Source organism: Amblyomma maculatum, chromosome 2, assembly GCF_055883805.1.
Source record: "Amblyomma maculatum isolate TAMU_Amacu chromosome 2, ASM5588380v1, whole genome shotgun sequence".
Classification (NCBI taxonomy): Eukaryota; Metazoa; Arthropoda; class Arachnida; order Ixodida; family Ixodidae; genus Amblyomma; species Amblyomma maculatum.
In genome coordinates, this window is record NC_139345.1 from 36,987,266 (window position 1) to 37,013,070 (window position 25,805).

General features: G+C 49.3%; 1 protein-coding gene across 1 annotated transcript in view; it reads right to left on the reverse strand.

Moving 5' to 3' along the window:
* Positions 1-488: 488 nt before the first annotated feature.
* The window catches only part of LOC146198376 (uncharacterized), a 39,152-nt gene continuing 13,835 nt past the window's right edge, over positions 489-25,805 (reverse strand). The window contains exons 3-11 of the mRNA XM_084592585.1: positions 18,775-18,941; positions 18,098-18,255; positions 17,606-17,683; positions 14,074-14,232; positions 13,231-13,311; positions 11,907-12,058; positions 10,229-10,522; positions 3,250-4,825; positions 489-989 (exon numbers count right to left, since the gene is read on the reverse strand). Of these exons, the coding sequence (XP_084448711.1) occupies positions 489-989; positions 3,250-4,825; positions 10,229-10,522; positions 11,907-12,058; positions 13,231-13,311; positions 14,074-14,232; positions 17,606-17,683; positions 18,098-18,255; positions 18,775-18,941 (3,166 nt within the window). The remainder of the gene's footprint in view (positions 990-3,249; positions 4,826-10,228; positions 10,523-11,906; positions 12,059-13,230; positions 13,312-14,073; positions 14,233-17,605; positions 17,684-18,097; positions 18,256-18,774; positions 18,942-25,805) is intronic.

A 25,805-nucleotide genomic window follows, 5' to 3' on the forward strand; every position in this document is an offset into this window, starting at 1 on the left:
GCCGGTGGCGGAGCTCCAGAAAACGGCATACAAACCCCGTCAAGCGACAGTGACAGGGACAGCGACCGCGACATATGCAGGTCGATAATATGGACGACCGCTACGATTGACTCAGTCCCAGATAGCTGTTGCTAGATGGCGTTCAAATGCAGTTTTTTCGAGCTCCGCCACCGGCTGCCTGTTGTATATCACTTTCGCTCATGACTGTACCTGTCGGTCCCAAGCGAATCCTGCCTGGACCAATGTAGTCGCGGCGGTTTATCATGACAGACCCTGATTCGGAGGATGGTAACAGCCTCTCGGTCATCTGCAAGTGCATCATAGATTAGACTAACAACGAGCCTCCGCTTTCGCCAAGTCCCAAACAGCGGGTGCATCGCGAGGCTAGATGACCACACCTGTAATTGGTTCTCCGGTTCCGAAGCTACCACGCTCAGGCCGTGCAGAATACTACGCTTTCGGAAGGGCGGCTAGTCTTGGGTCCCGTGTCAGCTCTGACGCTTCTCGCTAGCCACGAAGGCCTCCGCTTTGGTTCTCGCTCTAGACATGCTGGTGGTGGACGTTCGCACCGTGACGCTGGAAGAAGTGGTGCTGCTCGAGCGGTGGGAGAACACTCGCGACAGCTGGCGCACGTGGCCCCTAGGCGGGGGCGAAACCGCGCCTGGTAGTTCTAGCAGCGGCGGTGGCGGAGGCCGGTCCAGTTCCTCGACGCTGTCACTTGGCGCCACGTTTTGCCAGCGCATGAGCACCTCACTGGGCACGCGCCGGTGCACAGGAGCCGGGGCTGACGCGACGCTCAGCGACTCCTGGCTGCCGGTCGCCGTTGACGGCGGGCTGCTTTCGTGGCTCGTTGCGACGCTCTCCCGACGCATGGCGCTACTGCGCCGCCGGCGACGCTGCCGCCGTCCTGCGTCGATCTTAGAAGGCTTCGCTTGGGTGGCCGCTTCAGCCGTGTCTGCACCACCTGGCTCTTCCGTGGGTTTGGGAGCCTGCAGAAATTCGAGTGCCCATTCATTCAACCACATCAGCATTCTTTCATGACGAGACGCGGCTGCTTGGCTTGCTTTTCAAGCATACGGGCACTTAGGGGAGTCGGTAAAGAACAAGGTAAACTTTTAAGTAAAATATTTATCTTCCAACACCCACGGCGATACCGCTTACCGCGGTCGGTGAAGATGAAATACAGGCGCTTTGCGAATACGAGGAGCCTTGTCCTTGGTGCGGGGACACTCCGACGACATATCACACTACTTGGGGCTGTACCGGAAACAAACCCCTACACCTGTACATCACTAAAACAGAGGAACAGTGGGAGGCGACCCTGCTCAGCTCAACCTTGGAGGATCAACGTAAACTGGTCTCCCAGGCGAGGGCGGCAGCCATAGTCGCTGGGGTCCTGCACTGAGGACACCACCTTCCTGTATTTCACCTCTCCCTTTCTCTTACCGAGAATAAACGTTTTTCAATCAAAATTGCTTTTTTTACGACTGGCTGCAGCTTATTGTCATTGGTGAAGACGATGACCGCAGTACTTGTTTTATGACTTGCTGTAGCTCACAGCATTGCAGCTCACAGTTACCGTCATCAATGTCGGAAGCTGCATCTTTCACTTGAAAAGTTTATCTTGTTTTTACTTATCACGTGTCAACACCGTCGTTAAGAGCCCGTTCGAAAGTATGCGCTGCCGTCTTCTAGCAAAGTAAAAAATTGTGGGGATTTCCATAAAAGCCTACCTCGAAAACAACACTTTTCTCTGTCACTTTCTGCCGATCTGTACTCCGAGCCATGACTATACGTTGGCGCTCCCCCTTTGTGAGCGTGGTCATGTGAGTCACAGAACAATAAGGTCGTTTAAGGCATAGTACGCGGAGGAATAGCAAACGCTCAGTAAGGGTTACGTGGATGTGAGGCGACAGTCAGCATGTTACAAAGAACAGCGCTGCTTACAAGGGAAGGCTTCACGGAAACCCCTGTTCTGCACTGCGTTCTCTTGCTATACCGGGAGATAGTACGGGACTGCTGGAGGAGTTCTTGACAAGTGCGCTCTATCCTCGCGTCTCGGTTTCTTCTAACTGTTAATGTCATGGATGATGCCCTATAGCCATCCACCGCGAAACGCGAATGCGTTTCGCGGAGGATGTGTCAGGAGAGACTGTACGGCGCGGTGGGTAACTCATCACTGTCTCGACCTTGGGCCGCGGCTCCTTCAACAATATAAGGACCACAGTAATATTCAATACAAGAAAGGGTGATGGGGGCCTGAATTCATGTCAAGACTTTCATGCGCAAAGATGTGCATGCAACATAAAGCTAGAACATCGGCTCGTTGCAGTGAAGTCGTCTGAGCCACAGTTATGCCATGTAGTTATAATCATGGTTATGTCATAATGCCAGCATAAAGAGAACTTTCCTCTCTCTTAGGCTTGCCCGAACCCCGATTTGCTGATGTCCGACTTGGAAGGTAAGCAGGATTTTGAATATTCCAATGTGGTGGGGACATTTACACGGCCGCTAATGTCGACGCGTGTATCAGCACTCCCTCTCGAGGTGTAGATCTTTGTCTCGCCTTTTAATGTAAAATCTCCTCAGTAAATAACACTGTATGTCAGCCCATCTTCCCACCTAATCTCACATCTAAAACCACTACGGAGTGCAGCAAAGAACAAAACCGAAAACGCCATGGGGGATGGGGCGGGCATATAAGCTCCACCTTTACGATAGCCTTAAATTCTCCCGTGCGAGGTTCCTTTAGCGGTTTCTCATTCTCATATACATGGAATCTCTGCTTGCCTAATTATGAAGCTCTGAATTTGGGCTTCAGATATCTAACTCATTCTTACGAGCATAGTCTTAAACTGCCACGTTATCCAGCTACCGATTGCAGGCGACCACCTGGCATAGATGTAAAGCCCCGCTTTAACAAAGCCGTATGGACATGCCTGCCTTCGTGGCCTAGACTCGGCATACAAAAGCTCTGGAAAGGTTTTTTTTTTATCCCGCCCTCCCACCTCAATTGAGCAACCCAGGTTGGCAGCTCCTAACGACTTTGTGACAGCATGGGGTCTCGTTAAGTCACATAACTCACCGAAGAATCAGTGCTCGGCCCTGTTATCTGTCTGCCCATGCCAGAGCCAAGTCCGCGATTTTTCACTCAACACTGACAACACCGGGTTTTCCGCAGAAAGGGGCCTTTAACGCTGTGGCGTTGATACCACCTAAACGCAGCGCTGTTTTCGCACAGGCGCTTACCTCTGCTAGCGGCTGCTTCCGCTGCGGTGTGAACACGGACTTGTGCATGTCTTCCGACGCGATAGGGCTATCCACGGAGCTGCGCCTCATCGGAGCCTTGGGTCGGGGGTCGCCCAAAAGGCTGTCCACGGAGCCAGCGCGGTCGGGTGGACCCGGTAGGATGATAAGCTGCTTGGGCCGGTCAATGCTGGGCTCTCGAATCATCACCACGAACTCTGCCGTGTCCTCGTTATCTTTTTTTGTTGGGGGCTCCGTCGACGATTGGAGGTCTTCCTTCTTTAGACGGTCGGGAGGCTCAGGGGGTAAGGACGGTGGAATTTCTGGAAGGGGCTCGGGACTTGCTTCGGGAGGACTGGTCTCAGTTTCCGCGCTCGTAAGTGGAGGGCTTCCAGACTCAGCCGTTTCAATTGGAATGATTTCTGGCTCTGGCACGACGCGCACACGCAGTCGCGGTCTCGTATGCTGCGGCTGTTCAGCAGGAGGCTTGTCGACAGCGCTGGCGGTGGCGGGTGCTGAGGAGGAGGGTTGTCCTGAGGTTAATGGAGTGGCGGCCTCTTTTTTGTCCTGGTCATCCGAGCTTTCTTCCGCTGCCTGCATAGCACTTCGCCAAAGATTGCTACGGGGTTTCTGGACGACCAGCCGCGGCAACTGGACCCGAGGCCTCTTCAACGTAATCTGGACAGGTGAGCTCTGGTCTTTGTCCTTTGGTGGTGATGATCGTGCATGTTTCTTTTCCGAGGTCACCTCAGGAGAAGATTGTGAGAACTCGGGTAGCTGCGCTTCCACTACTGGCGCGGGCTTCGTTTCCTCAGCCGGCTGGGCACTCTGAGGGGGCTCTGGCATCACCGGGACAGGCGGAGGAGTTAACACCACCGTAGGGGTCGGTGGTGCTTGTTTTACATTGTCGCTTGGCTGAGACACGAGTGGCTTCGTACCCTCGGGTGGGCTCTGTGGCGTAGGCGACTTCCTGAAGGTCAGTGCCGGTGGCCGTGGCTTCAGTTTGAGCTGTAGCATCTCTGAGACTTTAGGTGTCAACGAAGACTGCGGTGTAAGTGACATTCGTGCCCTGACGGGCTTTAGTGGAGCAGGTGGAGTTTCAGGTCTTAACAATTTTTTGTATTCCCCGTCACATATGTTTAGTTCAGGAAGGCTCTTGGATCGTCGCAAGACTCCTGCCTCTTTGGCGTCGACTGGCGCGAAATTTTCCATCGACTTCCGCCGCGGCATTGCCGCCTTAAGAGACGCAAGGCTCGAGAGGAGCGCTTCTTTCCTCGCCGTCTCTAAGATGACCGCCAGGTCTGACGTGGATCGGCTGCGGTGCCGCATGTGGGGCTTGAGGAAATGCGGTTTACTGGCCGCATCCGCCGAGAAAGACACCTTACTGCGCGGCTTACGAGGGCGCTTTGGCGGGCTCCCGTAGTCGCCGTCAGCACCAGTCCAGGCCTGCACGCGCATGGCGGGCTTGGCGTGGAATAGGTCACGCAGGAACGACCTCTGGCCCACTGCAGGACTCGGCTCGCTGCCTAGGCGCCCCGTGCGCCGTCGCTCAGCCTCGGGAAGTTGCAATAGGTGCTTCCTGTGGGGGAACAAAAAGCGGGATTTTGTTACGACGGCAGCTCTAGAATAGGCTTCGCAGCAAATAGCGTTCGCCTCGAAGCTGAAATTTTCTGCGCTCATATGCTGGCCACTGTCAGAGTTGTCTCTTTAAGCCGGCGGGTGGGAATTTATAGCTCAGAAGCCTTCCATCAAAGTAATCGCAATGCTTCTCATCCATGCACCGACATTCATTATGCGCTCCATCGTTGAAGTCGACACAACGTCCATTCGATGTTCCATGGATAATCTGCTCAAACATACATCAGCAAATATGACTAAAATATGTAGGCTTGCTATTTAGACCCTGTTTAAACGATTCAAATGGTGGAATGTTTTTGTTTTTGTTATGCATTTACGCCTCGTTAACGAGAAAAATCCCTCTCCAGACAATGGATAGAAAGGCGCCGAGGCCGTTAGAACCCATGTATTTTCACCATGATCACATGGACGTCCACTTCAACAGTCTTGAAGACGGCAACCAGATGCTATTAGAGAAAGGTGGGCCTTTAAAGAAGGGCCTGTTGAAGCTATTTGAATTTAGTAGCAAAGAAATGTGAGTTAATAGCACAATCACAGCACTTGTCGCACAACCGCACATACACGTTTTGCTAAGCAATGAGCTGCAAAGCACACTTGCTGTTTCTGATTCTCAAAACACTAGTTTTTTCAGCGTGCAAATATCGGTCAACGAGTCACTTGTGTGTGTGTGTGTGTGTGTGTGTGTGTGTGTGTGTGTGTGTGTGTGTGTGTGTGTGTGTGTGTGTGTGTGTGTGTGTGTGTGTGTGTGTGTGTGTGTGTGTGTGTGTGTGTGTGTGTGTGTGTGTGTGTGTGTGTGTGTGTGTGTGTGTGTGTGTGTGTGTGTGTGTGTGTGTGTGTGTGTGTGTGTGTGTGTGTGTGTGTGTGTGTGTGTGTGTGTGTGTGTGTGTGTGTGTGTGTGTGTGTGTGTGTGTGTGTGTGTGTGTGTGTGTGTGTGTGTGTGTGTGTGTGTGTGTGTGTGTGTGTGTGTGTGTGTGTGTGTGTGTGTGTGTGTGTGTGTGTGTGTGTGTGTGTGTGTGTGTGTGTGTGTGTGTGTGTGTGTGTGTGTGTGTGTGTGTGTGTGTGTGTGTGTGTGTGTGTGTGTGTGTGTGTGTGTGTGTGTGTGTGTGTGTGTGTGTGTGTGTGTGTGTGTGTGTGTGTGTGTGTGTGTGTGTGTGTGTGTGTGTGTGTGTGTGTGTGTGTGCGCGTGTGTGTGTGTGTGTGTGTGTGTGTGTGTGTGTGTGTGTGTGTGTGTGTGTGTGTGTGTGTGTGTGTGTGTGTGTGTGTTCGCGCGCACTGCTCAAGAGTATGGCAACTCAATGCCTGGCTCATATTGTTTATGGCGCAAAATCAATTATGCCACTCGAAAATACACAGCCGCTCACTTGCACGTGTGCCTTGTTCGTGCACATGAAGTAACTCAGGTTTCAGGCTTGGAGGAAGCGGGAACGCAACTTAATAAATGGAAGTGAAAAGCGAATTCACAAACAAAGTCAGCATCAACAACCTCCTTCAAACGCAGCTGGGAGAGAGTGCGTTAAATTAAACTTGGTCTCAAGTCTCGACGGGCTGCAAGTTGCACTTATTCTACAAGACCCTTCAGAAGTGACTCGACGTCGCCGACGTCATCACTGAAATGCCTACCACTCTGCTACAAAGTTCTGTTCACTTCTGTTCACTTCAAACAATTGAAAAAAAAAAAAAAGAAGCATACGCAGAGATGTGCTCCTGCAATCACACAAATAAATATGAACAAAAAAAAAGTTCCAGGAAAGCGAGTTCATCACTGGTGGAAGTGCACATTCGCATCAATTGTCTGCGGTAATTTAACATTCCCCCCCCCCTCTCTCTCTCTCTCTCTCTCTCTCTCTCTCTCTCTCTCGGGGAGCCCTCATCTTTCCCCTTCTGTCCTGCTTCCCCCGGAGCTGTGGCGGAGAGGGCGTGAATGAAAGAACTGGCGTAGCACACCGGGCGGCCCTTCCTTCGCCCTCCCTTTTCATCTCGGCGGACAGCATCTACATCTGGAGAGACGACGCCGCGACGCCGGAGCGCGCGGATGCTGTTACGGAGGAGGAAAATTAGGCACTCCCAAAACAGCTCGGCCCGCTGGCTGTGCCTCGGTGTTTCGTTCTTCACGGTCGCAGATGAGGCGTTTGGATCCGAGGGCAGCACCCGAGCCCCGTGAGAACTCCTACAGTTCCAATAAACAAAGTGAAAATTTTCCTACAGCAAGGCTTTAGAGAAATATGGACAGTACTCTGCATTGCCGACAGCACCGCCATTATAAATCATGCACACTAGGTGCATAATTGACATAAGCAGATTAACGCAGCAGGTGGGTATGTTTCATTCGTACTCAACGATGACGTCATCACCTTTTCAAGGCTCAGTTCAAGAATGTAGACGGTTTTGGTCAGGAAACAAGTTATGAGGAAATAAAAAAAAAATATAGCGAGGCTTAAGTCATCTTAAATTACACCCTTACCTTCGAAAAGGGGTATTGTATAGCGAAGTTCGAAATTTTTGTTCTGACATTGAGAAATCTTTGCCAAAAATTATGTATCCGTCCTCTGAAATGTCGCACATTTTCTGGGAAGGAGTTCTTGAACGTAATTATTTTTCACATATCACATAACTTCAAGATAACATCGGATTCGTTTTCTATGTCAGTGTGACTTATTGTTGTCAGCGCAGTAAAATATTTAGATGCAAAATTTCTCAACGCATCGGAAGCTTGGGAAAGTTTTAGAAATATGTTGTCATTATAGAAGTACGGACCATTCCTCTAGTCGGTCAACATCGTGAGCACTCCTTGTAGAAGCGAGGAGGAACAATTGACTCGAATGCAGTACACTTATTTCTTTGAGTACTTCTTTTCCTCTGCTTCGACGCGGTGGTGCAGTGGTGAGAGCGCTCGAATGCTGTACCCACGCCCCACGGATGAAGGCTCGAATCCCGGCCGCGGCGGCCGCTTTTCAATTGAAGCGAAAAGCAAGGTGCCCGTGTGCTGTGCGATGTCAACGCACGTTAAAGAACCACAGGTGGTAGTAATTTCTGGAGCCCTTCACTATGGCGTCTCTGAGAGCCCGAGCCGCTGTGGACGTGAAACCCCATAATCCCAGTCCAAACCACCCTTTCCTCTCTCTCTCTCTGCAGGATCTGTTTTTAGCCAGATATGAGCGTCTTTCTACGATGTAGTGAGCTCTCACGGAAAGCGAATCCACTCTAATTCGCTGAGTGATAAGCACCGCATTTGGCAGAAATTTTCCCTTCAAGCCTTAAAACCATGCTTGCCACTGCACCGCTTACAACGTCGATCATTTGTGCAGCACCTTTGGCAACATTCCCAAACCATTGGCAATCAAACGACAGGAAGGCACCTCGATGTACTCAGTGGGTGATATGGCGTCTCGTAAACAAAAGACTAAACTTCTCCGTATACCATGTTGAATCACATGTAATGGCACACGTGATTTCTACATGAGCGTGATAATCGAACTGCAACACTAACGCCCCCAGTCTCATTGCAATGCAGAAGCTCATCAGCAAACTCTTCTGGAACATTCAAGTGAAGGGCTCTGTGCGATGTAAACCAGCTACGTATTAGAGCTGCTTCCAGGAAGGACTTCAAAGCTTTGATCATTCTTACGGGGTTCAACACTCCAAGGTCAGTTCTACTTCGCACTGATGACCACGTAAGCACACGCCAACGATTATATAGACCCGATTGGTTAATTGATTGATTTTGGCTTTGTGATATAGAAGATACTGCTCGCAAAGTATGTTGACCATCTTCCGAGACAGAGGTTCTAACTGGCTTCCGCAGAACCCAGGTGTTCCGCGACCTAAAACTGGAGTGTCGGTCTCGCCACCGGCTATGGCCGAGCGCGCGAATGAGCTGAAAAGTTGATCTTGTGACTAGTTTTCTGCGTTCTTGCTTAATATTACAGGGTGTCTGAACATGGGTGAGATGTGGGCATTTAATAAAATCTGATTGCCAAATGGGAGAAAACGAATGCTTATAAAAACTGAACTAGAACGGACCCATTCACAAGCGCATCGCCTAATTGCGACAGCAGCCGGGAAGCAGGAGCTTTGCTCTTATCATGAGTTCACGATTAATACATTGCAGTGATTTTGCTAAGACATATGTTATGTGTTACATTCCAACACAAAACATTTACTTCCACGTATCAGTTAACTTGCCTGTCAGGCTGATATATTCTATCAGAAGTGCAGAAGACAACATTTTATAATTTTCATGCACAGCCTAAAAATATGTCTAAGTCCGCATTTTTAAAATAGATAACGTCGTCCTGAAAAATTTTGAAGTCCGATGAGATACTATAAGTACATAACTTTCCTCAGCTCGCAGAAACTTTAAGACAAGATTAAGAGCCTATTCTTGGTGCATTTTCAGTCATAAATGCGCCATTTTGTATAAATAGCATGAACATTTTGTAACATTAGTTTGAACACTAGCTAGAACTTCTCGGCCTTCGAATTGTTATGTACGCTGGAATCATGACCTTTAACGGCGTTCCCCTTAACTGCAACTAGAGATCAGTACCTTGATACAATGTCTTAAATATTTTGTGCATTTGGCTGCAGCAAGACGGGCATTATTATGCGCTCACTGGGAAGAAATGCTTTCTACTTTACGGCAGTCGCGGCTACGCGCGCTACCAGGAGAAGGTATCGTTGTCCAGCGCTCCTGAAGACGGATTTCGAAGCGCGTGACTATATACGGACGTGCCTCCTGTTCAAAAAGTCGTTCAAAATACTTGGTTATGATATATGCATCAAAAATAAGCGCTTGTGAGAAGCAACACTGTAGAAAAAAAAAGTCCCTCCAGCACTGGTGCTGATCCTTGCAGCATCACCGTGCGTTGAAAGATAACTGAATGCACCTCGTGGTGCGTTATGATTGCCTGTCACACCGCGAACGCATGTTTCATATGCAAGAAAAATACAGGAGTCTATGGTCTGAGGTGCGTGGTATATTGCACATTCAGTAACTGATGGCAGTCGACTGGGAAGTTCTGTGCGCACTATTAAGCCCGCTCATAAGATATTATTCTTTTTCGAGATATAAGATAAGCGAGAATTTGGAAAGGAATGCGTGTAGCGCGAAACAAGCAGGAAACGGACGAGGACAGAACACAAGACACGAAAGAGCGCTACTCTCAAGCGAGAATTGTGTAAATAATTTAGTACTACACGACAACGGTGAAAGAAACGATATCACACAAAATGCGATCATTTGTCCCCATTATTTCTTATGCCGCTGTATTTGTCCGTAACTTCAATGTGAGTGACATCGGATAGGAAGCGTGCCGCGGCAAGGTGGCCACCGCCCTCTACGCACTGCTTGGCGGCGTCCTGCTGCGCGGCATCACTGTCCTTGAAGTAGACGTGCAGCGTGGAGTCGGCTGTGGGCGGCTGCAGGAGTCCGGACTCGGCGTCGTGGGGCTGCTGGTGCAGCGAGCCGCTGCTGCTCGAGCGGCGGCCCAGCAGTGTCCACAGAGACGACGAGCTGCGCTTGCTGAGCGGGCCGCCCGGGTCCTCTTCCTCGCCGCACTCGTCAGCATTGCTGGGCGAGTCCTCATCGTCCTCCTCCGAGATTTCCGGCACCACCATCTCGCGCTGCTCGTGGGGAACACTGCGAGTGGAGAACAACGACGCGCGTGAGCAAATCACGGCTGCGAGACGCATTGGTCCTATCCATAGGCACCGTCAGAACTGTTTTAAAAGCGCTGTATCGCTTGAAAGGATGTCATCCGAGATTGCGAGGCCCGCTCAAAAGGACTGCAGCTGTCGGTGTCCCTGCCATGCCCTTTACGGTGTCGTAGGCGCCGCGTAATAGGCGAGGCCAAGAAAAGCTAACGTTGTCGTTGTCAGGGGCAGCCTGTTTAAGTATATAGAACATAACAAATGCACTTTGGCCCGATCAAGAAGCGGCCATCACATGTGCCTGCGTAATCCCAGACCTAAACCCTGCGCCTGGTTCTCTGCTACTCTGGCACACGCATATCAGTAAAACAGCACGTCCAGACCTTAAATCTTTAGCACATAGAATGAGGTTTGGACCACTTTAGCTTCGTGGATGGACCCACGCCGTTGCTTGAGCATATCATATGTGAAGCGCTCAAAGGCTCCGGTAGTCGCCGCCAGGACGTCGGCTGAAGCGGATTGTTCGTCGACAGCATAGTCGTTCGTCTAACTCTCCTGAAATAAAGGACTGCCATCGGAACGAGCAGAATTTGACGAGGTCGGGAGATAACGTAAATAAATTCACAGTCTTTACAATATCAATAAAGCTAAGCTGTCACAGAGGCTCTTAGTGTGGGGGAAGTGACTCCGTAACACGTCGAGGCGACAACGTTTGAAATTAGACAACTCGTCTTGTTGTATACTACAGTGTCAAAGAACACCTCTATGTCAAGTTCGCGCTACGTTTGGTCTAACTGAATACTTCTTGACATTGTCCGGGTCTGAGATAATGCATAGATTCCATGGTTAATTCAATTTTATTTCCTAGGAGTATCGCTGTGTCTCTCTCTTGTGGAGAGAGCAGATGAAGTTTGTAAGTATTTAAAAATGCTTGAAATGTTATTTACTTCATTATGCCACAGTGGCGTTTTTTCACTGACATTATCATGAAAACAGCGGGGATACTAATGCTGTCTTAGAAGGCACGCACATCCTTGAACCGCAGTCACCTGGACTACAGCAATTGGTACGAGCATAGACAGTTTCATTTACAGAGGCTAGCTTTGAACCTTGTAAAAAGCACTTTTAAGATGTGGCGCCAACATGCTTCGCAAAGCGCTTGTGTAGTACTATTGCAATATCGGAGACTGAAATTACAGTTCTTGTAAAATAAAAACCTCGCCTGAGAGTTGTACATCAGCCGTCTTCCGTGTCACCGTCCGAAACCACCACCGAGGCAAGGTAATTCGCGTAGGCGCTCTCATGATTAGATATACTGCAGGCCTGCATTTATACAGCAATGGAGGAGCCTTACAGCATAAAAGGCCCCTTACTGCATGTAGGCGACGGATCCGCGGTAGGTCTTCTTCTTGTAGCTAACCGAGGCAGCCGTATAGGGCAGCTGGTAGTCGGTCATGTGGAAGTACGAATCCTTGACCAGCGGAAGTGCTGGACCGTCTAGAGTGTCGACACCCAAGTATGACACCTGCGTTAAACGAGAAAATAACGGCGACGAGCAAAACCAACTAGACCAGCACTTTTGTGCCCACAGTATCCACAAAGAAGCAGCAAGGTGCATCGTTTTACGTGTATGGCCGGAGAGATTTCCTTTACGTGAAGTGCAGCAAGGGTGACGGCTTACACGTAGCAAGTGATGGTCACCGATATCATGAAAAGATTCCCGCGCATGCGAGGAGAAATAATGGCAGGACCAACGGACTTCTGTATTGCGAGGAAAATTATTTAGTGGAATATGTGCTTTACTAGACTAGAAGTAGGTTTAAATGCACTAAAGCGTGTATTGCGTAAACATTTATATCTATAGCTATGAAATGGTTGCGAGCATCTAGGAAAAAAACAGAGGAGAACGACGCATTCACAGAGAGAAGAAGCAAACAGGAATACGAAAAGTTGAGCTAGTTGGTACATGATTGCAAATTACGAGCGCTGCGACGGAGAACAACAACGAGAGAGAGCGCCTGTCCTTGTCATTACTCTCTCGTTGTTGTTCTCCGTCGCAGCGCTCGTAATTTGCAAGCAAACAGGACGGCGCTGTCGTCTAGCGTCGTCCTAAGCGCTTCTTCTCCTCTCCTTGTGAACACGGATTTTTTCCGCTGGTTTTTCCCATAACAATGCAGCAGTTGGTCTAACAAGCTACGTTTCTTCAATAGTTGCGAATGGTATCGTTTGCAGAAAGTTTTGTCTCAAATGTAAAGGAAAACGTCTGTGCGCATGTGTTCCGTGAAAAGGAAACGTCACTTTCAGTGACGGGCATTAAAGATAGTAACTTTGTATCAGTTCTTATCCTGAATGTGTATTTCCTTTGTGTACACGTGAATACGGACACAATGGTGCTCATTTCGTTTTTCATGAAGAAAGTGCAAGTTCCGACACTATCTTTGGTTCTTTTGTTTTTCCTGACAATATCGCGTAGAGCATCAGTGAAAACAAAAAAAAAAAATGCAAGAGCACATAGAAATGGCAAACGTGGCGTGAAAAGGGGTGCCATTAAACGTTTTCTTCGTTATGTAATTACTCACTGCACAGAATTCTGGGAATACGTAACGAAACGGCTGTGTAGTACAAATTGTCAGATAAAAGGTTTGGCGTAGAAAATTAACATTACATAATAAACGTCCATTTTCATCTCGCTCTCACCTTAAAGTGCCTGTCGATGATCCAGTTGAGCTCGAAATCTTCGTCGTCGTCTCCGAAAGGGTTGATCAGCTGCTCAGCCACCTTTCCACACAGTGAAAAAAGAAAACAGGCTTGAAAATTTCAAAGATGAGTTATTTTCAGCGAGCAAAGGAAACATCGTACTTCTCTGCACACAAAAAGTGCGTTACCTTAATGCTAACAAACTCTTTAGCTCAAATGTTAATAGGTACAGGTCTAGCAACCGTAAAGCTTTTCAAATGCAATGACCATCAAAATATATCTAGCTGATGAGGTCTCTTTTTTTGTATCAGAAGATGCATGCTCGCTACTTCGTTTGTGCCATCGTTTTTATGTATGGTACTCAGTATCAGGCAGCTGTCGGCGAAACACTTACAAACTACGCTAAGCTATTTCTCTCCCATTTCCGAAAGCTGGGCTGGCTTTCATGTGTCTTGTGATCCTTTAAAAAGGTAGTCATGTCTTTCTGGTGAATGTGCGCATGGCCAGTTCCGTGGCACTTGGCGTCCGCGCAGGTCGCGCTGGATAAGCGAAAGTTCAGAGCGAGAATTGGCTAACCTTTTCATAGGCACACCTAGACACGTTTGTGAACAGACAGGACGAAAATGTAGGAACATGGTAGATCAAACAACAAGAGACCTGACATGACTAACAATGTAGCCATATGATTCATTTCATGCCCTGACAAGGCTACAATTGATGCCTGCACAGACGTGTTAACCAAAGCTCTAATTTGACTATCAGGTACAAGTAAAGATATTCTCTGTAGAAAAAAAGAAAAAGAAGGCCAGCAGCGTGACGACATCTAGAGGCCACCGAGCGCACCTTGAGCAGGCCCATGTAGAGGAAGTACTGGATGACTGTGAACACAGGAACGTAAAAGTCGAAGTGGTGACGACTGTCGATGATTGGGTCCGGGCTGTGGATATACTGCCGGCCGAACAGCGCCGCAGCGAAGAAAGAGTATGTCGCCAGTGTCACTACCTGCGTCACCGCGAAATTCCAGGTCAAAACGGAAGTGCGCGTCCTGAACTCACGGGCCCCTTATGCGCGCCATTTAAAACCGAAATGAATCTGATGAAAGGCTCGTAGCATTTACATGATTGCTACTGGGAAAGGCTACATTTCAGAATTATTACGGCCATGTATTCTTCTGTTTTTGACCGACGTCATACGTGGTGTCACACAACGGCCGGACTCGATCGAGAAAGTGTATTTGTGTCCGACCGCAGGGCCCACGTTACCTGAACATAAAAAATTATGATAAGAAAATGATGCACTGTCACCACGTATCACATTAGAGGAGAACAACAACAACAGCTGACGCACTTTTGAGACTATTTTTCATGTAATGACCAAACGGGACCTCGTAAACAGGAAATGGAACTTCACGTGGCATTTAAATCATAGGCGAAATCATAGGATTCATAGGAATCATATGGAGCTGTCCTCTAAATCCCGTTTACAATTTGGTTCTACCGTAACAGGAGTTCCGTCGCTTAGCACATCAAAATATCCGTCCTGTTCTATAGCAGTATATTCAGCCTAAGTCGATATTAAGATCTTCGTTCTGATATAGCAGCGCCTGGTTGTTCTTGTTGCGGTTGTTTGTTCCATTTCTTGAAGGTGCCTTGCAGATGTGCTCCAGATGTTGCTCACGACAACCAATACTGCAGAAGGCTATAGTTTGGTTCTCATAGGCTAAGGGAGACAAAAACAAATATAAGAGAGTCTTAATTACATTGCGTGGTGAGAATTTGATAGAAGTAATATCTGGTGTTCAATCGGCCAGCTTTTCCTTCGATGTCCCTGCTGCTCGCCACATACGCTGAGCGTGCGCAGCCGTCACCACTGCATCTTAAGCGACGCAGTTTCGTGGTCGCCCTCCCAGCTTGCGTGGATTTCCCACTGCACACGCGTAGTTTGGTGCCATTCCAGTCGGATACGCAAAGCTGTGTAGACGAGTTTGCACACACTGATTAAGCGCAGCTGCCAGCTGATGCTGAGCGCGCCACAGTGCTTGATCATACCACGTGACCAGCACGCCTGCAACCACAGCGGACCCTTCAACGCACGTGCCAAAGTGGCAATGTCACGTGGTTTCATCATAACCGTCGCCCCGTCGACCGATCGGTACGTGATTGTGCAACGTCTTCTCTTGACGTCACACACCCCGTAGGTCAATCAGCGAATTTTATGACAGACGACACCACCACAAGCCTCCGGAATGTTTGTCCTATGCGGCTTTTAATGTTTGAGCACATTAAAAATTAAAGACCACTTAAGAATCTGTATTGGAGTAATGCGAAAGCGCAGATGCTGCTGTTGGTTCTTTTAGTTGCTTAATTCACTTCTGCGCCGGGGTGGCGCAGTGGTTACGGCGCTCGACTACTGTTCCCAAGGACGCGGGATCGAATCCCGGCCTCGGCGGCCGCTTTTCGATGGAGGCGAAAAGCAAGGCGCCCGTGTGCTGTGCGATGTCAGTGCACGTTAAAGAACCCCAGGTGGTCGAAATTTCCGGAGTCCTCCACTACGGCGTCTCTCATAGCCTGAGTTGCTTTGGAACGTTAAACCCCACAAACCAACCAACCAACCAACTTCTTGTTTACCCATTTTAGTCTTTAGTACTTTCAAACTGCGCGCCAATCCCTTCCTATGTCCTTTTTCGGCTCTACTTCCGGTTGCATGACGTCACATCCTTGACGTCACCCTAATTGACTGACTTAACTATTTTGGTCTTGGTGCTTTCAAATTACGCGCCAATCCTTTCCTATACCCTTTTTTGGCTCGACTTCCAGTTCAGTGACGTCACCTTAATTGACTGATTTATTTGTCCAGATACAAACGCTGTCCAAATGAAAATATTCTGACGGCTAGCTTGCTAACTTGCCGCTAAAAGGCGTTGAAAGTACAACGAGGTTGAGGAAGACGTTCATATCGCGAAGAAGTCCTGTGCAAATGTAGCGCAGATTTCTGAAATATTTCGCAGTTCTCAACAAAGCAGAAGATTTATAACTTGTACCCTCTGCCACATGTTTGAACGAAGCCAGCCACTAATTTTAATAGGCATTTTGAGATACGAAAATGGCTTCTGGGGAAAAGTTATACCGGTGTTAGCGGGCATTAGGAAACTGGAGAAAAAATGGGAATAGTTCAACGCTGCTGAACCGAATGTGTAGCGAAAGCGTCAGCTTCGGGTGACCGAGCGTTCTTCTTCCCCTTCGTCGTCTTCGTCGTCGTCTCCTTCTTTGTCGTCTCTTCTTCTTCTTTTTCTCGTAGATACGCCTCTTCACGACGTAGCTGCGGCCACCCGAGATCTCGCTTTGGCTGTCGTATGTTGCTTTCGCAACAAAATGTCAACTAGCAAACTGGTTAACTAATTTTTGATGATTGTCTTTAAACTATTGCACTTGAAGGCAGCTATAGATTAAATCAGAGCTTTGTAACAATCGCCACATCCTTTCATTTATTTCGAAAACACAATTTCCCTCGGTTCTGTGGTTTAACTGTAGGTTCAACACATTTCGGCTCTCGAGCCAAAAGACGCGTGCCTTAGAAAAACTCGCACTCAGAGTATGCCCTCAGTGTCGGCAATCGCAGCCGGAAATCCGACGTCCCCTCCTCTATGCGCTGCATGGACTGGTGCAGCAAGCAGAGAAGGGCTCCGCTGCTCAGCCGGAACCGAGAAGATGGTGAGCAGTCTAGCCATAGATTGACGTAGTGAGAGGCAATACTTAAACCACTCGTTTTTCGAATGCGCCCGCGTTTTGGTCAAATTTTGTTGATCCACAGCACCGAGGGTAATGGTGTCTTCGAAAATCTTAGAACTGATACAGCTAATAATAATATCAAGCTACAATTCCCTAATTCCAAATAGACAATTCTGTAACAGTTAAGTGCTAATTTATCGGACCAGCTTCTAATTAACATGACGCCTATTTTAGATGTTTGACAACACTAGTATATTTGTACTACAGGAGCCTTCTTTATATATCGAAAACAATATTTTTAAACTTATGTAGCCGGCTTCCTTTAATCACCTGGTACAATAAGTGCACGTTGGTCCGGTGTTTAGAAGAATCCCCCAATGTGCAGTACATTTATAAGAAGGTAGTAATATCTAATTAGCATCCACCCAAGAACAGTCATGCGGCTAAAAATATAAGCTATACGGCTTCATTTGAAAATTTTAACTAAAGAAAAAAATACAGGCTCTGGAGTCCAAACCCATAACCATCGCCTATACGGGACGTAGCTGTGCGCTTGTTGCCTGTCCTGCACACCTCTCAGGTGTGTGCACTGCCATCGCAGTCTTATTCGCTACTCAGCAACTGAGGCTAAAAACGGCGGTACGAACCTGAGTGTAGACTAGGGGAATGCTTATCCAGTCGTAGCTCCATAGGAGGCCACACTTTGACCTGAAGTCGTTGAATTCCTGCAAGTGAAGTTAGTGCCACCGCTGAGTGCAGCTAAGTGGTATGCACACACAAGTACGTCGTCAATACGGACTGTTGAAAAAATAGAAACGTGATCTCTTTACTTTAATTTCTTTTTCTGCAAAAAAATACTAGCGGAGCTTATGAAAACAAAAGTGTGATACTGCCAGCAGCAGCCTGTGGAAAAGCGATATTCCTGAGCAATTGGGCAATAAATGGCTGCCATATTGCAATGCTCTCACAGCCTATGTATAGGCCACGCGGCACTTCAGTTCGCCAAGCCACATACACAGGTGAACCATTTCTGGCAGAAATTAATTTATATGCAATCTGTTCAGTCCACTATTCGCTTATCCGCTCACCACTAGGCCGGCACAACAAAGCCGAGGTAAGGCAACGAACGTTGTAATTACCTCCATGATGAGCTTGACTCCCTGCGCGTCGGTGATGCGGCACTCGCTCCTCGCCTCTCGCAGGAGGTTGATGAACCACGTGCAGGGTACCCAGAAGGTGTTGAACTCGGTCGACGGGATCGACTGCCACAATTCCATCTCCAATTTGGTCATGAAGCCTGCGCGTGTAGCGCCACTTGAAGAGCAGGGAGCGACATCCGCTTCAATAGCCGGTCTTCTCAGAAAGCACTATTCGAAGGAAGAAAGCTTGCGCCACTCACTTATTTAAGGTCTTTGTCCAGCTTTAGGAAGAAGGGTACTCTGACGTACATAATCCGTACGCACGCTAGCACACAAATGCATGCAAACAACACATGCATACACGTGTACGAAGGTACCAACCATCAGCGTGAAATTAAATGTAAACTCAAAAGCGCAAATAAATTATCTGCTGAAAGGGAAATACAGGCAGTCTTCTTTTAACGCTTGCAAAAATCTCTTTGAAGTGAAACTCAGTTAGCACACATTCCGTTCAAGGTTTTCTCTTTTCAATAGAATGCATTCTGATCATGCGCAATAGCAATTAGGCGGCCAGACTGGGCTCCCACTTACCACTGAGCACAATGAAGAGCGCTGTTCGCGATAGCAGACCTCCGCTGTACAAAAGCATACAACAGAAGACTAGCTCTTATACCTACCGGCCTCGATGAGGTGGTCCTTGGTCGGGAAACGGCGCTTGACCGCCTTGCTGATGGAGCGCAGCACCAGGATGAGGCTGAGGTTGAGGTAGCGCATAAGCGTCCGCCTCAGCATGCGGCTGCTCTCGTCCTGTCCTGGCACGTACATCATCACGACGTTCATCACCCTGCGCCGGTCAGTGACGCATTCACGGTATTATATCGGCCGCCCGTGTACACAGCCAATATATTCGAGCACATTCCGTGCAGCTTACGAAAAACGCAAGCGTACGCTTCAAAAGTTAGCTCAAAAACGACAAGTGTGGAGAAGAAGACGACCTGGCGCCGGAGCGCCGGCACGAAACTCGAGGGCCCGCAGGACGAGCCCGGACATTCAAGTGCTTCTCTTGGTCTAGCCCTAGTATACGCACGCTTGCAATAAAGCTGATTATATTCTTGGCGGAGGTGCTGGATAAATATACTGTAGCTGCGCAGTCGAACTCTTGCTACCACGATGCCATCCGACGTGAACCAATCAGCTGCTTCTTCATCGCCGCTCGCAACCTGCCCCAGTGCACTTTGCCAACTTTCCTGCCATTTTTTTTTTTTGTAGCATGGAGGACCACGATGTGGAAGAGTGGCTGTCCTCCTACGACCAGGTGAGTACTCACATACGGTGGGACGACAGCATGAAGTTCACGAGTATCGTATTCTACTTGACCGATGTCGCCAACCTCTGGTTCAAAAACCACGAATCAGACTTCGCCTCCTGGTCCGCTTACAAGACCGCCTTCATTGACAAGTTCGGACGTCCGGTGATGTGGAAGCTTTTCGCTGAGCAGCGTCTTAGCTTTCGCGGCCAGCAGGATGGTGAAAGCTTCATCAGCTACACAGGAGACGTTCTCGAGCTCTGCCAGCGCGTAAATGTATTCATGACAGAGGCTCACCGCATCAAACATGCGCGCTTAACGGCATTGAGGACGACGCATTTCACATGCTTGTTGCCAAGAGCCTCACCCCGTCAGTGAGACTGTCATCCTGTGTCAGAGCTAGACGAGCTGCGTCAAGGACTGGTCTTCTCCCGGTTGCCCTCTGTACAGGCCGAGACTGTTACCAGCATAGACTTGACGACAGAAGCCAGCAGTTCTCTAATGATCCCGACCAAGCAGTTTGTTCGTAAGGAGGTCAATCGGCAGCTGCCGCTGCTTCCTTCTGTTCCGAGCCCACAATCAGATATGGCCCCGACCCTTCAACATATTATCTAGGAGCAAGTGTCCGAGGCCAAGTCGTCAGTTTGTCACCGGCCTCCCGTTACTGTGCATCCCGTTGCCGTGCCTGTCGTAACCGCGCCACTAACGCCGACAGCCACCGCCAGTGTTAGTTCCTTTGCGAGCTTCCTCTCGAGTCATCCCCGCTCCTGCTATCCGGCTGCGCTCCCAGCGCTTCCAGCCATGTCGCACATAGGACGAATTGCCGATCTGCTACGCCTGTGAGGCCGCTGGACACGTGATACGTCACTGTCGCCTCCGCATCGTGTCCTCTTTTAAGGTGAAAGCTTTTAATGGCTCATACTGTCGTTCGCAGAAGGTGTTACACTTTGCGGCCACCTTAAGTCACGTGACTCCACCCAAAATGACGGCCACTATAGTTCATGGTGGGCCACCCTGGGCCCACGCCCCACAAAGGGGGACGTATTAAGGCATATAAGCCTTAATATGCTTCCGATACGTGGGAGGCGGCAACTGGCAGCTGACATGGCCGAGGACTAACTGGACGTAGGGCTTCCTGGCATTACGTTTGACAGGTGCTACCAACTCGGGCCTCACCTTTCATACGGGAGGATAATATCAGAATCAGCCTGCCAAGACCCAATTGCATTCACGTTATCCCTAGGTCACGCAGGCACGTTCATACGGCTCGGTTAAAGCGGGGCTTTATATGTTGGCTGGTAGCTTACGCTATCGCGTCATATCGGGTCGTCTGAGCGGCGCCTTTCATTTGGCGCTTCCTCGAACGCCGCACCACACAAGTCTACAGAGGCAGACGCAGTAAAACCAGGAATAAGCGAGGTTTCAAACAAAGGCTCTCGCCTTATCGCCCTTTAGTGGTCCAAATTGTGGCACACAAATTTTTTGACGAAGCCGACCATTGAGCATAAGCTTACGACCTTCCTCAGAATTTTACTCGAACCTCGACTTTTAAACCCCTCGACTCCGAATACCGCCCGTCTGTTCGTCGCCGCTCTCCATCCAAGCATCGTCGCTCGGTGTCTCCCATACAGCGTCGTTCGGGCCCCGCCGCAGGAAAACTAGTAATCACAGTTCCGGAAGGACTGCGTTTTCGTCGAACGATATAAGCCCTCGTTTTTCGCCGACGAATTTGAGAAATGTTTTTTTAGAGATCATCAATACCCTTTCCCTTGTCGACACCGGTGCTGCTGTGTCTGTGTTAAGCGATAAATTTTGCCGCCAGATGCTCAACGAGCCGACGCCGCTATATGGTTCTTGCTTCGTGCCGCCATTTCACAGCTCATCGACCTTGTGGTCGCCTGTACAGCAAGAGTTAGTATTCAGTGCGCCCTGCACATCATTGATTTATCGCACTTTCATCATGCTCACACGACATCATCTTGTACTACGACTTTCTGTCCCAACACCAGCAGGCCATCTGCGACTATAGTGGTGCTGAAGTTGCGCTCTTTCTCTTCTGCGATGCCACGACAACCGACATCGCTGCCACGTGCGCCAACCTGTAGCTTACGATGTTACAATCCCGCCATGATCTGCCGTCCTTCTGTCTGCTTTCACCGGCCGACTCTCTTTCTGAGGGGCCTGTCATCTTCATGCCTTCGACGACTTCACACATCGCCACTGCCTACCCCTGCCGCTTGCCGTTCTTACGTTGAAGCTGGCTGTAGTGCAACGGCTTCAGTTGCACCTTCTCCTTTCTTTGTGGTTTAGCGTCTGGGACGCGTCCAGCCTTTCACTTCGACGGTTGAATGCGACAACTGCGATGATAACCCTTGCCACATACCGGTAGATGCGCTTACTGCTACTTCTGCTCATCCATCCCGGGTAAACAGCTTCGCCAGATCTATTAACAAGCTCACGCCGACTCAACGGACACAGCTTCTTGCCCTGCTTGACCAGTTCCGTCCCTTTTATTTGTCTCAATTTTTAGGCCGCATATCGGTCGTTACCCCTCGTATCCCTGCCTCAACCCCTGCTTCAACGCCGTATCGCGTCTCCACGACCGAGCATCAAATCATTGATGAGAAGGTGGCCGACATGCTTATGCATGGCTTCATTCAACCTTCGCACAGACCTTGGGCCTCCCACGTCGCTTTTATCACCAAAAAAGCTGCTCAATCCGTTTTTGCGTTGACTGTGGGCGCTTGAACAAAATCACCCTTAAGGACGCTATCTCTTGCCCCGAATTGACTGCATCTTTGACTCTTTGCAAGGTGCCGAATTTTTCTCATCTTTAGACCTTCGTTCAGGGTACTGGCAAGTGCCGCTGTCCGATGCTGACCGTGCTAAGCTAGCTATCGTGACGGACTGCACGTATTCAACGTCATTCCGTTCGGACTGTGTAATGCACCTGCCACGTTTGAGCGTATTATAAATATTGTGAGCGCCTTTTGACACGGTCACCATTGACTTGTTTGGTCCTCTCCCTTTCACATCAGACGGCAACCGTTTTGTTGTCACTGCCATCGACCATCTAACGCGGTACGCTGAAACCGCACCTCTTCGCTCCGGTGCCGCCTCTGAAGTCGCCGATTTTATCCTGCGTGCGATAGTTTTGCGTCATGGTGCTCCTCGTATTCTCATTAGCGACCGTGGAAAGACATTTCTTTCTCAAGTCCTTGAGGAAGTACTGCGCGCAGCCAACACCGTCCATAAGACTTCTTCTAGCTACCACCCTCAGACCAACGGACTCATTGAGCGGTTTCATCGCTCTTTGTCCGACATGATATCCATGTATATCGCTCCTGATCACCGGAACTGGGACAACATTTTACCTTTCGTCACCTACGCCTACAATTCCGCGGTTCAGCGCACTACTGGTCATAGCCCTTTCTTTTTAGTTTATGGCCGTCAACCATCGACAGTATTCGACACTACTTTCTTCTCTGCTCCCTCTACGTCTGAATCTCTGGGCGAAGAGTTTGCCACTCGTATGGTCCAGTGTCGCCAACTTACCCGTTTGAACACTGAAGATGCTCAACAAGAACGCAAAGCCCTGTATGATCAACGCCATCGAACTCCCTCCTTTTACCCCGGTGATGAAGTTCTCCTGTGGACACCAATCCGCATTCCTGGCCTGTGTGAGAAGTTCCTCCATTATTATATGGGCCCTTATACAGTACTCCAACAAACGTCTCCGGTGAACTATCGCGTTATTCCCTCGCACACCGTCGCAGATCGACGTCGTCGCTCCGAAGAGATCGTCCACATCTCGCACATGAAGCCTTATGCCCGTCGTCCCTCATCCCCGTAATCAGCGACCAGGGTGGCCGCTCTCTTGTCGGGGGGATTTGTGTGAGCGCAGTGCGTGAACTTTCACCTGTTTCATCTGTATAGATCCATCATCATCATCATCACTGACTGCTGTTCAGAGCGTCGCGTGCTGTGTGCCAGCTGGTTCTGGAAAAGAACAGACGTTTGTGCAAGTGCTGTCCCACAATATCATGCATATTGCGCGGCCCAAGTGTGAAGACCTGCTTGTGCTACATGGATCACATTGTTTTCTTGACACAGTTCTCGATGCGTCTCGCTCGATTTGGACGTATTGAAAGCGGCCTTACTGCAGCTGGCCTCGAACTGAATTGAAAAGAAATTTCATTTCGCCGCCCGCCAATTGACAATTTTGGGCCATGTCGTCCTTAAGGACGGTGTACTTCCCGACCCAGCTTAACTTAGTGATATCACTGCGTTCCCAAAACCATCCACGACTAAGGAACTTCGAAGTTTCATCGGCCTCTACTCTTACTTCTGACGCTTTCTTCTATCATCGCACCGCTTGCAACCCTCCTTCGTGGAAGCAACGACCGCTCCGGCTGATGTTCTGAACGTGGCGAAGCGGTCAACACACTGCGCCGACTTATTACCTCACCACACATATTACGGAATTTCGACCTCGGTGCTCCTACTGACATCCACATTGGTTCCAGCGGCACATGTATCGGTGCTGTTCTAGATCAAAGTAAACCCGAGTGTGTTGACTATGTTGAAGCCTACGCAAGCCGCACCTTGACGAAGCCGAAGCTTAACCATTCAGTTACTGAGGAGTACCTAGCCACAGTTTGGGAGATAGGGAAATTTTGATATTGTGTGTACGGCCGACCATTCGAAGTAGTTACGCACCACCATTCTCTGTGTGTGCTGTCCTCCCTTAAAGGTCCCATTGGCCGTCTCGCTCGCTGGACCTTACGGCATCATGAACATGATATTCGCGGGGTGTATCGCTCTGGAAGGAAGCATAACGACGCTGACGTATTTTCTCGCTGCTCTCTACCCCATGAAAGTGATTGCGATTCCTTCATCGACTGCAGTTCCTTGTTTTTTTGACCAACATGGCAGTCGAGCAGCCCAAATATCCCGGATCACGTACCTACATCGGCTTCCTTTCACATCGTTCGACTTTTTCGACGCATCGCGCAATCCGCCGCCCGGTTGCTCACTTCGGAATTCGTGTTGGGCTTTCTCACGGCCGCAAATAGCTGCTCGTCATTTCTCTACACTTACAATCGAATACCTGGCCTTCATTTCCCCCTGAACCTCAAGCCGCTCATGCTGTCGCGTTCAACTTATGCACGGCTTCGCCTGCGTTACTAGCAGCGCTGAATGTACTTATACCCACGTTTGGAAGTTCGTCTGTTCCTGCCTTGATTGTGCATGCCGCAAGCCCGGCCATCCCCATTCGACTGGCCCCATGCGGCCTCTCTCTTGACGTTTGGAAGTTCGTCTGTTCCTGCCTTGATTGTGCATGCCGCAAGCCCGGCCATCCCCATTCGACTGGCCCCATGCGGCCTCTCTCTTGCCCATCCAGGCCTTTCGACTTAGTCGGCATTGACCTCACCGGTCCGCTTCCCTGCACTGCAGCCGGAAACCACTGGGTCATTCTCATGGTGGATCATCTTACCAAATACGCCGAAACCGCCTCCCTACCTCCTGCTACAGCAAACGATATTCCCGCCTTCATCTTACACCACTTCATACTTCGTCACGGTGCACCGCAGGAACCGCTCAGTGACCGAGGACGTGTGTTTTTATCAGAATTTGTTTAGTCCCTCTAGCAGCAATGTAATATCACTCCTTGCACTATTACTGCCTACCACTCGCAGACTAACTGACTGACCGAACGATACAATCGAACACTGGGAGCATGTTGTCAATGCACGTGGCTGCAGACCATTCTAAATGGATCACATTGCTACCCTTCGAGACGTATGCGTACAACACCGCTAGGCAGAGCACTACGGGCTTCTCGCAATTTTTTGCTCTTATGAACATGACTCATTTCTACTCGCCAGCCACAACACTTCTTTACCGGCCCGATTCTTCTGAATCCACCACCGTATCTGCAGCTTAAGGCTGCAAGCAGCTCGCTCGCTTGTTCCCGTCCGCTGACCAGGGGCGACAGAAACATCGTTTTGGCACCGCTCACGCCACCGACATCTTTTTTCCGCAAGCCCTTGTTTGGCTACGTCTGCCTTCGCCATCGATATCGTTATAGGAGAAAATAGACTGAAAAAGTTCAGGGTCATTTAAACAAATCCTCGTTATTAAATCCCACTTCCTGACTTCTGCAGGGGCACAGCCAGTGCCAAACGTCCAAGCCGTTCCTTTTCTCGCGCAGCCCCTAAGATGTATATCTTTACATACCCCTTCATTTAGCACACCATTCCATCCCGCCGACTCTTTCATGCAAATCTCTAGGCATTCATATCCATGAAAGTTCCCACTAATTGAATGTTGATTCGCCAATCAGTACGTACCGCTGCATTACTCACCAAGTCAAGAGTGTTGTTAAACGCAGAGCCAGAT